The sequence below is a fragment of the Humulus lupulus genome, chromosome 2 (genome assembly GCF_963169125.1).
Source record: "Humulus lupulus chromosome 2, drHumLupu1.1, whole genome shotgun sequence".
Classification (NCBI taxonomy): domain Eukaryota; kingdom Viridiplantae; phylum Streptophyta; class Magnoliopsida; order Rosales; family Cannabaceae; genus Humulus; species Humulus lupulus.
The window spans coordinates 121,942,247-121,956,728 of NC_084794.1; the positions used below are offsets into that span (position 1 = coordinate 121,942,247).

Below are 14,482 nucleotides of genomic sequence, written 5' to 3' on the forward strand. Positions count from 1 at the left end.
TTTCCTAATCCCAAATAGGAAACTAATTAAGATAAAGCAGAGTTACTATAATAACCTCAACAACCATTAATTGTCGTCATTCTATTATTAAAAGATACACAATTACTAAAGCTAAACCTGAGAGTAAACCTACATATACTCCCTAGTAGATAATAAAAAGTTACAACTACTTCCTAACCCATAAAGAAGTGTTAAAAGAATACCCAGCTCTCATTTATTTCTCTCCCCATATTATTATTATTATTCATCTATATATATAATACACACATGTGAGGAGGGCTTCAATATCTCAATGCTGAGAAAACATTATCAAGCAACAAATATGGGAAGCCTACAATACAAAATTTGCTACATGTTTATCTTCCTGGCCGTACTTGTATCTGAGATTGTTGGTGCGAAAGTACCGGCGATTATCGTGTTCGGAGACTCGACGGTAGATGCAGGCAACAACAACCAAATCCCAACCATAGCCAGAAGCAATTTCCAACCATATGGGCGTGACTTCATCGGCGGAAAGGCGACCGGAAGGTTCTCCAATGGGCGGATACCTACTGACTTCATCTCAGAGGGTTTTGGCCTCAAACCTGCCATTCCTGCCTACTTGGATCCTTCTTGTAACATTTCAGATTTTGCTACTGGTGTCACTTTCGCTTCTGCTGGGTCTGGCTACGATAATGCAACTTCATCAGTGCTTGTAAGTGTTCTTAAACAGTTCCATGATTAAATATATATATATATATATATCTACATGCATCAACGTGATTCGAATGAATTATATATATATATATATAGAGAGAGAGAGAGAGAGAGGGTAATTGATGGTATCGAATTAATGAAAATTAATTAGTTTATATAACTATTAATTGATATGTATATATGTGCAGTCTGTAATACCACTATGGAAAGAGTTGGAATACTACAAAGAGTACCAAAAGAAACTGAAAGCATACCAAGGAGAAGAGAAGGGAAAGGAAACAATAAGTGAAGCTCTTTACATGATGAGCCTTGGAACAAACGACTTCTTAGAGAACTACTACACCATCCCAGGCAGATCATCCAGGTACAACATCCAACAGTACCAAGACTTTTTAATTGGAATAGCTGGCAATTTTGTCAAGCAACTCTACGGACTTGGGGCTCGAAAAATATCCCTTGGAGGCCTCCCTCCTATGGGCTGTCTCCCCTTGGAGAGGACCACAAATTTTTTTGGCAGAAATGGCTGTGTGGAGAGGTACAATGTTGTGTCTTTGGAGTTTAATGGGAAGCTCGAGAAACTCGTTTCTGCACTCAACAAGGAACTCCCTCAGGTCAAGATCGTCTTTTCCAATCCTTATAATCCACTTTTGAGCATCATCAAACAGCCTTCTTCCTATGGTACGTACATATATATATAACCTCATACGTACGTACAGAGTATCCATATACATATATATATATATTTATTAGTTTGTGTTAATTTTTCAAAGTAATTAATTAAAAGAATGATCCGATTCATCGATCGACTGTATATAGTTTAAAAAATAATTATAATAAAATAAATGCAGTGATCATACTTACAAAGTATAATTAGTTAGAAAGATTATATTAGCAGAATAATTTGTTAGTACATATAATAACTCATTTTTTCGATCCTTGTATAGGCTATATGTGGTATATATGTACATGCGTTAAATGTATGAATTTGTGGGCTTGTATGAAGGATCACTTTCCATTGTTTAATTAATAGTACCACATGCATATGTTTATAAAACGAGGCCTACCTCTAAGGTGTTATCATAAACGGTGTTATTGCTCTCTCTCTCTCTCTCTCTCCCTCTCTCTACGTGTAAGCTTCTTAAAACTCCTATATTAATGTAAGTTATATGTGTGCTATATATATATATATATCATTTTTCTTTCAATTAAATAAGTACCTAACCAGTTGATGAAAAGGTAAAAAGTTTTATTTTCTCACTTGGGCATTTAAGTAGTCACATTATTGGGCTGAAATAAGCTATACATGCATGATAACAGGTGAGGAGAGTTAGGAGTAAGTTTATTTTACCAGCCGATAAAGTCTAAGAAACACACTTAATGTATACGTATGCGTTATCTTTTTGAGATCAGAAACAGTATATCGGTAGGAATTTTGGTACACCTTTCGTTTTCAGCTGAAGCGTGTTGAATGACACTAGTTCATGCACATTAATCTCTACTTGGAACATGATCTTACATTTGAAATAGATACAATAATATCAAGTATTTTAAACCGCACATTATTAAAATATTGTGATTTTACTTTCAATAAATTTTAATGATTAAAATTACATATTATATATCATTGTACGTTTATATTTTGAGTGTGTAAATGTTTACTCTGTGTGTATCATCTCAAACATTACCTTAACATACTGCTTTTACTTGTTTATATATCATTTATTCATTCTACCAAACACATGCAACACTTGTCAAATAGTTTACTGTATAAATAATGTCGTTCTCTTTTTAATAATATTTTTCTAAATGAAGAATCTAATATTCTCATGAGAAATCCACTGGTCAGTGCTTCTCTTCTAAAACTGCTCCATCATAGATTAAAGTGTCATTTTCGTAATGTTATGTTTGTATGATACGAAAATAGAGAATATGATTCTTGATAAGTAACATTTGCTTGTAGAAGAGAGTATCTTAATAATTACGCACGTCTGAAATTTTTAAATTAAATAAATGTATTATATAGATGGAAAGTCATGATATGAAAATCATCTATTTAGTTGATTTAAAATATATTTATATATATATATAAATTCCATATCTGTTTATTAATTTCAGTAGTCATCATATTATTTATTTGATTTATTTTAGTTTTGTAATAGGATTGATATATATTAATTAAGAAGATGGATGAAGTCGTAATTAATTAATTTGTTGGGTTGGCAGGATTCGAGGTGAGCTCGGTGGCATGTTGTGCGACAGGAATGTTCGAGATGGGTTATTCTTGCAATCGAAATAACATGTTCACTTGCACAGATGCCAACAAGTACGTCTTCTGGGATTCATTCCATCCCACCGAGAAAACTAGTCATATCATCGCTGACTTTCTTCTCAAGAATGTTCTCACTCAGTTTCTTTAATTAATTACAACAACCCTTTTGCTATGGTACTGCTATTCATCACAATATATATATACCTCGATTGCTTGGATATCCATGAGACCCATTTATTAGCTTGAGTGTTTTTCATCTATTTAAGCTATGGCATGGTCAAAACATATTCTTTTCTCTTAAACTCTATGACTAGAACATTATGTATCTTCTTAATATATTATATTCTGTAGCTAGTTATTTTCTGCATTTTCATTATTCTGTGTATCATCTCGGAGTTAGTTATCATAAATAGCTACGTGTCCTTTTCAGCTTTATGTATGTAATTGGTAATATATGTGTGCATGAGAGAGTGAAGTGTATGTAAAATATTTCTTGTTTAATTATTGGGGTGAAGAAAATTTTATGTACTATCTTTTAATAATTCATGTATTATGAGTTTCTTTCGTATGCTTTTCTATGCTAAAAGTTGTTTTATATTATGAGTAATGCGAAGAAATATATTATTTTTAATGTATAATTGGCATAGTATATATAGCTTTCTTTAGTAATGTTTAAATATACTATAAATTTAAAAAATATATATCAAATACTGTATATCAAATCTAAAAAAATTAAACAAAGATAAATAAATATAAGAATAATGATATCTATCCAAAATATATACCTATAACTTGCCAGTTTAGCTTACACAATTAAATTTATCAAAGGACTCATTATTTTAAAAAGTCATGTTACGTCGATGCTTAAGTACGTATTTTGAGTGCGTATATCATAACTCTAAATGTAAAACAAATAAAAAAAATATAAAATACAAAATACAAAAATATATATTTTCATCATATATTATCCCTTAACTCAACCACCTATCATGACCCACATCGCGGCAACCACTGGTTGCAACCGTTATCTATACTTACTTTGGTGAGTACTAATTAACCTTCATCCATACCAACATTTCATCTTCTCCATCTATAAGTAAATTTATAAAACATTATAAATAAGTTTTTTATATGAAATTTATTGTTTATTTGATTGATTAAGTATATGATATGATATATGTAGTGTGTAAACGTATTAGAAAGAAACGTGGTATATTTCTCAGGAATTTTTTAGAGTTTAAAGAGTTGTAAATCAAAAGGAAAACAAAAAATAGTTTTTTGCTATCATTTTTGCGAAAAGAGACCTCGATCCAGTAATTTTGTGACAATCCTTTCTAGAATTCAACATTTTTTAGTCCAATACCCCAATTAAATTTTAAAACTAGGGTGTTGAGCAAATTTCCTATTAGAAATCATCAAAACAAACAATAATCAAATTTATAAACAATTAGAACAGATACAATAATGTCAAATAGTTCAAACGGAAACAGAATTCGAAGCAGCAATTGTCAAAACAATCACAATTGTAGGTTTATAAGTTTGAAGGAAAATTTTAATTGATATTACAAAAAGGATTTTATATGAAGACAATTAATGAGAGATGCAATTTTAACAGGACAAAGAGTACTTCATTCAATTCTAAAACAGAAACATTACAATTTTTAAAGTTAAAACAACAACCCAGAATCATGGTCCTAATATCATGCCATGATCACAACTATGTAGATAACGAACACCATATACTTAGGAACAATTTGAAACTTTCTACTAAGAATATCTATAACTCCACGTCAGCAGTCCTAAACACATCATCTAACACTCTTCCTTGTTTTAGGAGCTGCAAAGCAGAAATTCAAACTTGCTAAGGGGCAGTGGCTTGGTGAAAATATCTGCAGCCTGATCTTCTGTTTTGTAGTAGACAAGAACAATAGCACCATCTTTCTGTACTTCCCTCAAGAAGAATAACTTAATATTAAAGTGCTTAGTTTTACCGTGAAAGACAGGATTTTGAGAGATAGCAATAGCGGCCTGGTTGTCAACAAGAATCTGTGTACTTTCCTTCTGCTCCATGTTAAGATCAGTTAAAATCTTTCTCAGCCATAAAGCTTGATTAACAGCAGGTGTTGCAGCAACAAATTCTGCTTCAGCAGTGGTTGAGCTACGATTTCTTGTTTTTTCGAGCTCCGTGAGAAAACACCAGAACCAAGTGTGAAACAATACCCTGAGGTGCTTTTCATATCATCAATGGAACCTCCCCAATCACTATCAGAGAAACCAAGCAGCTTAAAATCCTTGCTCCTTGTAAATTTAATGCTGAAATCACTTGTGCCTTTCACATATCTAAGCACCCTCTTTGCAGCCTTGAGATGCCATTCACTTGCACAATGCATAAAACGAGACAAAATACTTACAATATTCAAAATGTTAGGTCTAGTGGCTGTGAGATACATTAAGCAACCAATCATGCTGCTGAAGTATGCCTGATCAATCTTCTCTCTTCCATCTTCTTTAAATAGCTTCTCCCTTGAGTTCATTGGAGTGCTCATGTCTTTGCATTCTTCAAATTCAAACTTTTTTCAGAATCTCCTTAGTATATTTCTTTTGACATATGAATACTTCATAGTCATTTTGTTTAATTTCCATTCCAAGAAAATAGTCATCAATCCAAGATCTGTCATCTCAAAAAACTCAATCATTTCTTGCTTGAACTTCTCCACAATACTCGATTTGTTTCTTGTGACAAGCAGATCATCCACATATAGTGAGATAATAATAATACCAGCTTCATTGTGTTTGACATATATTGTTGATTGAGATAGACTTTTCGTAAATCCCAAATTCTGCAAGTGTTCATCAATCTTGCTGTACCAAGCTCTTGGAGCTTGCTTCAACCCGTAAAGTGCTTTTTTAAGAAGATAGACCTTGTCTTCTTCTCCTTCCTTTGCATACCCTTCAGGTTGCTCAACATAAATCTCCTCCTGCAACAAACCATTCAAGAATGCTGGTGTTATCCCTATTTCCTGCGTGGACCCGGGACATTCGTCCAGGCCCATGGTCAGGGGCTGTTCAACATGTGGGCCCGGCCCAAGGCCTCTTGGTACGGGAACGTCCAAGAGGGGCACGGGCCCAGGTGCACTTCTGGGCCCATTAGGGGGGTCCAGTATGGTCATCTGGGACAGTCATCCGGGAGACGTGCAGACCGGTCGAACCCCCCACGACATACGCGTCCTGGTCTCGAACCCTGGTACGGTCCGGGCCTGTGGTAAATGAAGAGGGACAAAGGTAAATGAACTTGGATCACATCGTCCCCGGTTGGAGGGACCAAGCGTCCAGGATCCTGAAGCCGCCCCACTCCGCGTGGGCGTTGTCCCCACTTTTCACCTGCGGAAAAGGCCACCTCGGGATTGCACGCCGTTGTTTCAGATCAGCGCTGCCAAGTACTCTAACTGGTCTTGTCCCCTGAATCTGCCTCGTAACTCGAAGTGTCCAGACCAAAAGCACCGTTTTGTCAGGCGAAATATAGTTCTTGGGCCAACTTATTGGGCCTTAACTGGTCTGGAATTCATGTATGTTTTATCTTTTATATTGGGCTCCCCCTAGAAAGGCCAAGAGTATCCATATCTCTGATGGGACCGGGTCATACCCGGCCCAGACCCAGTGTTCCCATAAGCCTATAAATACAGGCTATAGAACACTGGAAAATGGATCTCTCTGGAACTAGGATACAGTTATTCTGTCAAAATATAGAGAGAAACTCCATTGTAAAAGGCTTTCCAAGCTCTAAGACTACTGACTCGTGGACTAAGGCTCATTAACGCCCCAACCACGTAAAAATCCCGTGTTAACCTTCTATTTTTCTTATCGTCATTCTTAAATAATATTCATTAATATAGTTTCCGAAAATCTCGATAAACAGTTTGGTGCTTTCATTGAGAGCTGAAGGAAGCTGGTGCCAACGTCAAGCCTTTACTACAATGGTGAACACACGACACACAACCTTCGACCCTAGCAATCCAGAGCAGGGCAACAGAGACCCGCCGCCTTCACAACATCTCCCTCAGGATCTTCTCGAGAACGCACCTCCTCAAACATCTCACCATGACGAGTCACAAGACTACGAGGGTGGGACAGAATACGAAGAGGAAAACGAGGAGGAATATTATGAAGAGGAAAATGAGGGGGAATACCACGACGAAGCTGCGGATCCCGAGATCCCTGAAGGAGAGCCCAACCAGCAGGACTTGGAGGTGACCAGACTGAGGCAGCAAGTCCTAGACCAGGAAGCCAGGATCGCTGAGCAAGCGGAGGCGCATCGACGGATGCAAGAGTCTCTCCAAGCCCTACAGGCATTCATAGCCGCGCAGGGTCCGACAGACAATCCCGCAACTGGCCCACTTCCAGGAGCACAGCAGCCTGCTCCACAAGCGCGAGCCGGGGTCCTCGAAGGAGCAAGCCCGGCCCCTCCCCCGGAACCGTTTCCTGAGCCAGCTCCAGGAAACCCGGACAGGGAGAAAAATAAGGCCGGTGGAAAGACCCGAGAAAAGACCACCCCCATCGCAAAGGCTGGGACCCGTTCCCGGCCGCTCCCTTGGAAAGAGAAGGTGCACCCCATCCCAGGACGAGGCCACCCGATCAATCCGCAGGGGACGCGGCCGTGGAACGCACAGCCCCGGCACGCCCCAGGGCGAGACGGACTGGAAAGATCTTTGCACCCAAGTGCCTTGGTTAACAAGAACCGTCGAGAACGGCGTCACAGCGAGGAACATCATGCCCTCAGCTCAGGGGACGATACGTCCCGGATAGAATTACGCGACTGACTGAATGCTCGGAAAGAGCGGGCCCACAAGGAAAAGATCCTCCCCCGAGGTGGCGACCTGAGAAACAACATCAACAACAGGAGGAATGAAATAATCCCCCTAGAAAATGGCATGGCCGGGTAGCTCATGGAGCAGATGGCCGTTGAAAAAGGTCACGGATCGTCTGGTCCGCAAGCAAGAAGGCGCGGACACCGACTCCGATGAAGAGGATAAAGAGCCCTGCACAAGGCACATCCTGGACGCCATACTCCCCAAGGGGTTCAAGATGTCAAGCCTCACCGCCTATACTGGAAACACCGACCCCCGGGACCATCTCTCCCGATACAACCGGCTCATGAAAGTGGCCCATGTCAGTGACGACGGCAAGTGCCTCTGCTTCTCGATCACTTTGGGTGGTCCCGCCGAAGAGTGGGGGAAGAGACTTAAGCCGAGATCCATCCAATCCTGTTCCGGGCTGCAGTCAGCGTTTCGCAAGCAGTTCGTGGCCGCCATGAGGATGGATATGTAGATCAGCGCTCTCGTAAATATCAAGCAACTCCCCGCGGAGACACTGAGGACCTACATCCAGCGCTTCACTGAAGAATCCTCCAAGACAAAAGTGGACGACGGACAGCGCCTTGTGGCACTGCAGTCCAGAATCCGAGCCGAGTCCCCCCTTTGGGATGACATGCAGCGTAGCAAGGACGCTACCCTGGAAGAGTTCATCAGGAGGGCCCAAGGATTCATCAACTGGGAGGAAGATCAAATCCAGGCTTTCAGGTGGCCTCCTGCTCCGCAGCCCGTCCCACAGGCGTTCCCGGGATATGGGGACTGGCCATCGCGCTCGGGGTCAGCTACACCCCTACGGTGTACGACCCTCCCACTTCAGGGTATGCCCCGACCCAATCCACCCAATTCTCCGGTTATGGCGTCGCATCGGCAGGACACAGTATTGCCCCCGTCGGGGCCCAGCAATCACAGGCAGGAGTGATCGAAGCAAGCGTGAACCCCTCCCGGGGGAAGTGATCGGGCAAGGGCCAGAACCGGCCCGAGCCGGCCAAGAAGGGAAAGAGGGGCTATGAGCCCCAATATTCAGAATACACCAATCTGGTGGACACCAGGGAGAACATCTACCTGGCCACAGAAAGGGCGGTTCACTACCGGAAGCCTAGCCCCATGTTCAAAGGAGGAAGGAATCCGAGAGACACCAGCAAAAGGTGCGCCTATCACAAGGATGTGGGCCACACCACCGATGAATGCCGGCAACTCAAGGATGAGATTGAAAATCTCATCAAGCTGGGGCACCTCCACCAGTGGGTAAGGAGGCCCGTGGGAGTCCCGGGCCTGTCAGCAAGCCCCGGACAACCCATGGTCACGGGGACGCCCTGGGCATACCCCCCCCCCAAGGGAGGATATGCACAGGGGCCCCCGACGCAGGCCCCTCAAGGGGCCCCCGTCGCGCAAGTTCCCAGCCCCGAAATGCCTTACCCCTCTGGGGCGGCACCCCCTCGAGTTGACGGATATGTGGCCACCATCTCGGGCGGACCTCACCTGGGAGGACCATCCAGGAATGACCAAAAGCGCTACCTAAGCGAGCTAGACCACAATCAGGAGGTGTGCGCCCTTGTCCAGGCCCCGGCTCAGCGCCCTAAGTTGATAAGCCTCCCCATCACCTTCACGAAGGACGACGCCCGCAATGTCCACTATCCGCACCACGACCCGCTGGTCATAGATGCTCAAATCGCCAACAAGTTGGTGTCCCGCGTGTTGGTGGACGACGGGAGCTACGTCAACCTGTTGTTCAAGCCCGCTTTCACTGCCATTGGCTTGACTGAAGCGGATCTGGCATCGTGCCCAACCCAGATTTACGGCTTCAACGGAGATGCACTTCTCCCTATGGGAAAGATCCAGCTGCCGGTTATGCTGGGGAGTGAATTGCAGCACTCGTTCAAGTTCTGCACCTTTGTAGTGGTGGACAGCCCCACGGCTTACAACGTCATTTTTGGCCGGCCCGCATTGGTCGAGTTCGGAGCCATCACCTCCATCCGCCATCTTTGCATGAATTTCTCATGCGACAGCGGAGGGGTAGAAACTGTCTGGGGAGACCAGAAGAGCGCATGGAAGTGCTACCATGTGTCGGCCCGACCCATATACATGATCCGGGAAGAACCCGTTGAGGACTTCGTCGAACCGATTCCCCTCCCGCCAGCTGAGAGGGTGGTCCAGGAAGAAGATGACCTGGACCTGCGGATAGGGGACGACCGTGTCCTGGAACCAATGGACGAGATAGAAGAGGTGTGCATCAGTGACACCGATCCGACCCGAATCATCCAAGTTGGAAAAAGTCTGCCGGCAGACGTTCGAGCCGCCATCATCGCCCAAGTTAAGGGAAACCAAGATATCCTAGCCTAGTCTCACTCAGACATGACTGGGATCGACCGCAATATCATTTTACACGCGTTAAGTATTGACCCAAACGCGACCCCGGTCCGCCAGAAACGCAGGCCTTTGGGTAAGGAAAGGGCCGAGGCCCTTAAGCTGGAGGTTGAGAAGCTGTCTTCCATCAACTTCATACGCGAGGCTGTGTACCCCGTGTGGTTGGCCAATCCCGTCTTGGTGCCGAAACCGAACGGGACGTGGAGAACCTGCATCGACTTCATGGACCTCAACAAAGCCTGTCCGAAGGACTGTTTCCCATTTCCCCGGATCGACCAAATGGTGGATGCAACGTCCGGATACAAGATCCTGAGCTTCATGGATGCTTACTCCGGCTACAATCAGATCTCTATGCACGTGGCAGATCAGGAGCACACCAGCTTTCAAACCGACAAGGGAATTTACTGCTACATAGTCATGCCTTTCGGACTGAAGAATGTCGGAGCAACTTACCAAAGGCTCGTCAATCGAATGTTCCAGGCCCAGTTAGGGCGAAACATGGAGGTATACATCGATATATGTTGGTCAAGTCCAAGACGTCCCAGAACCATTCGGATGACCTGGCGGAGGCCTTCGCAGTCATCCGGAAGTACGGGATGAAGCTGAATCCCAAAAAGTGCAATTTTGGCGTGGCCTCCGAGAAGTTCCTGGGCTTCACAGTGAGTTTCCGGGGAATAGAAGCCAATCCAGATAAGATCAAGGCACTGATTGATATGGCCTCTCCCCGAAAGCATAAGGACGTACAAAGCCTGACTGGGCGAATAGTCGCCTTGAGCCGCTTCGTTTCTAAAGCCACGGACAAGTGCATCCCGTTCTTCAACGTCCTTCGGGGAAGCCAGCGTTTTGAATGGTCAGCCGAATGCGAAGAGGCCTTTCGTAAGCTGAAAGAACACTTGCCCAAGCCCTAATCTTGCCGAAACCGGTAGAAGGGGAGCCTTTGTATCTGTACCTGGCCGTGACTGAGCACGCGATCAGCGCCGCGTTGGTACGAGAGGAAGAGAGGGCACAGCTCCCGGTATACTATGTAAGCAAGCGATTGCTGGGCGCTGAGTCTCGTTACCCATTGATCGAAAAGCTGAAATTTTGCCTGCTGATGGCATCCCGAAAGCTTCAACCTTATTTTCAGGCCCACGCCATAAAGGTCCTGACCAACCATCCCCTGCAGCAAGTGTTACAGAAGCCCGAGTCATCGGGAAGACTCCTGAAGTGGGCCATGGAGCTAAGCCAGTTCGATATATCCTACGTCCCTAGGGTGTCTATCAAGGGACAGGCCCTGGCCGATTTCATCGTTGAATGTTCCTGGGTGCCTCCAGATGACAATATTCCCGAAGCCCCCGCGGCGCCCGTATGGAAAGTCTTTGTGGACGGAGCCTCGAATGAAAACGGGGCCGATCATATTGGTATCACCGTAGGGGCACTAGTTACAAAATGCCCTCCGTTTCCAGTTCAAGGCATCGAATAACGAAGCAGAGCATGAAGCTGTCTTAGCCGGGCTGCGTTTGGCCCGGGAGGTAGGGGCAGCGAACCTGGAAATCTACAGCGATTCCCAGCTAGTTGTCAGACAAATCTCGGGGGAATATCAGACTAAAGGAGAGAGAATGGCGGCCTACGTGACTCAAACGAGGGAAATGCTATAGGCATTCACAAAGCATTCCATCCCCCAGATCCCTCGGGAGCAAAATGTCTTCGCGGATACACTAGCAAAACTGGCCACCGACGCCGAGGCAGAGCTGGCCGGACTGGTCCCCGTCAACCATCTCCCCGTCCCAAGCATCAGGGCACCCGCGGTCCACACCGTCGATCACTCCACTTCTTGGATGGGACCACTCATCCGCTACCTGACTACCGGGGAAGTTCTAGCCGACCGGGCCGCAGCCAGGAAACTCCAGTATTAAGTCCACCAATATGTCATGATGGACGGAAAGCTCTATCTCCGGGGTTTGTCCATGCCTTACCTCCGGTGTGTGTCCGGAACTGAACTAACCGCCATCATGCACGAAGTGCACGAAGGTTTTTGTGGAGATCACACCGCCGGGCCCAGCCTGTCCAAGAAGATCTTGCGCCAAGGATACTTCTGGCCAACCATGAAGAAAGACTATATTGACTACGTCCGCAAGTGCGAACAGTGCCAGAGGTACGCAAAGGTCCCGCGGGCCCCCCCGACAGAAATAACCTTGATGACTAGCCCCTGGCCCTTCGCAGTATGGGGGATCGATCTCGTCGGATCCCTCCTGACCGGGAAGGGAGGGGTGAGGTATGCCATCATGGCCGTGGACTATTACACGAAGTGGGTTGAGGCAGAGTCCATGAATACAATCACTTCCAAAAAGGCCTTAGATTTTTTCATCAATAACATAGTGTGTCGGTACAGCCTCCCCCACAAAATCGTATCCGACAACAGGAAGCAGTTCGACAGCATCCACTTCAGGGATTTTTGTTAGAGGCACGGTATCATCAAGAGCTTCTCCGCGGTTGCCAGGCCCCAGGCAAATGGGCAGGTAGAAGGCGTGAACAAAATCCTGAAGGGGACGCTGAAGAAAAAACTCCAGGCCTGTAAGAGCAAATGGCCCGAGGAACTGCCCCGCGTACTATGGGCTTACCGGACGACCGAGAGGACGTCAACCGGACACACCCCCTACTCTATGGTCTATAGCAAAAAGCAATTTATGACCTAGTTGATTATTTGTAATTGAGTGGGCCATAAATCGATTTTTCCTACACATTTTATGAATAATTTTCCAACATAAAGGACCTATATGATATAGATTTAGTAAGTTTGGGGACCTAAGTGATAGAAAATAAAATTTGGGGACGTAAGTGAAACTTTTCAGAAAGGATGGGCACTTATGCTAATCAAAACAGTAATTTTATGTGTAATGATTAGCTTATACATAAATTGTACACACTATTTTATATACAATAATGTGTAATTAATCTCAACCATACAATTAAAAATAATATGATCTCTACTCAAAAATATATATGGCTAAAATTATATAACTGTATACCCTCCTTAAAATTTCTCACAAAAATAATCATATACCCACCTAAAAGTCCAAACACTCATAAAGTGAAATTATATTTTCTTTCCTTCTCTTCTTTGTTTCTCCTCACCACAAATGATTCTCGGGGCCACAACCACTATCATATTTTTTCTTCTTTCTTTCTCCTCACCTCACTCATGAATTGAAGCCACCATCTTCATGTATTTTGATTTTTTGTTCTATCTCTCTTCCAAAGTCATCTTCTCACTATTTTTTCTATGAAAAGTTCCTAAAGCTAAAGGAAGAAATATTTTTTGATATTGGGTAAGTGCTACTGTTACTTATAGGTTATGGGTGTGTTATATGATAGTTTATATTTTTCTTTTGAATTGTTCTAGCTCGAAACTTTTCCAAATAATAAATTTCTTGTTGAGATGACAAACTTAATGGAAAATCTGTGATTTAGGGTTTTTATGTTCGGATTAATTTCGGACATAGTCCGAACCAATTTTGGATATGATTCAGATATGATTTGGACCAATATTGGACTTGGTTCGAACTTGGTATGCATTTAATTTTTTTTTTTTTGCTGGTTTTCCTAATCATTTTCCCATTCCTCATAGCCTTCCTTCTAAGCGATATAATGTGTATTTTGATTTCAAAAAATTAATGGAAGAAAAAGTCCCACAAAGTAAATCTAGGTACTGTTTGTTCCCATTATTAATTTTCATTGTCACTATCTTCTATTTCTAATTAAACTTTATTTCTTTGCAAAAGTGAATGTGGTATATATGTGATCACATATGGAGTATTTATTGGCGAAACGACTACTCAATAAAGCGAACGATGCCAACATAGATTTCTTTAGGGAGAAGACTTGCTTAGAGTAGTTTTATCACAACTTAGACCCATAGGTGCTTAGATTTTTATATGTATTAAGAAAACTGGTTACACTTCATATTTTATCAATAGATTCATATTTATGTTTTAAATTATATTGTTGCATATATATATGTACCAGTATGCAATTTAGGTTGAAAAACTAAAAAAAATTATATATATATAAATAGGCATATTTTGGAACAACCATATCCGAACTTGTGCGAATTTGGTAGAAAAAATATAGAAACATGCATATTTTGGGACAGGTCCAAACTGTAGCTTCCCAAAACTCCTAATAAGATTAAGTACTTTGATTAGCATGGCGAGAGGGCACTTTGGGTAATTATGTGAATTATATTATTATATAATTGAGTATGCATAATTATGTGTATGAAATGTGTTTAAAGACATGCCTTTGT

General features: G+C 43.0%; 1 protein-coding gene across 1 annotated transcript; it reads left to right on the plus strand.

The window, feature by feature from the left end:
• The first annotated feature begins 260 nt into the window (after positions 1–260).
• LOC133818444 (GDSL esterase/lipase At2g04570-like) lies at positions 261–3,533 on the plus strand. Its single transcript, XM_062251314.1, has 3 exons — positions 261–694; positions 885–1,374; positions 2,920–3,533. The coding sequence occupies exons 1-3, from the start codon at positions 293–295 to the stop codon at positions 3,111–3,113; spliced, it is 1,086 nt and encodes a 361-aa protein (XP_062107298.1). The 5' UTR covers positions 261–292; the 3' UTR covers positions 3,114–3,533.
• Positions 3,534–14,482: the final 10,949 nt, after the last annotated feature.

Bases quoted from the DNA above. Each gene is read 5' to 3' on its own strand.
- LOC133818444 (XM_062251314.1), top strand. From the start codon at position 293: ATGCTGAGAAAACATTATCAAGCAACAAATATGGGAAGCCTACAATAC. The intron at 695-884 runs GTAAGTGTTCTT...ATATATGTGCAG, and splicing joins ATGCAACTTCATCAGTGCTT to TCTGTAATACCACTATGGAA. The intron at 1,375-2,919 runs GTACGTACATAT...TTGGGTTGGCAG, and splicing joins CAAACAGCCTTCTTCCTATG to GATTCGAGGTGAGCTCGGTG.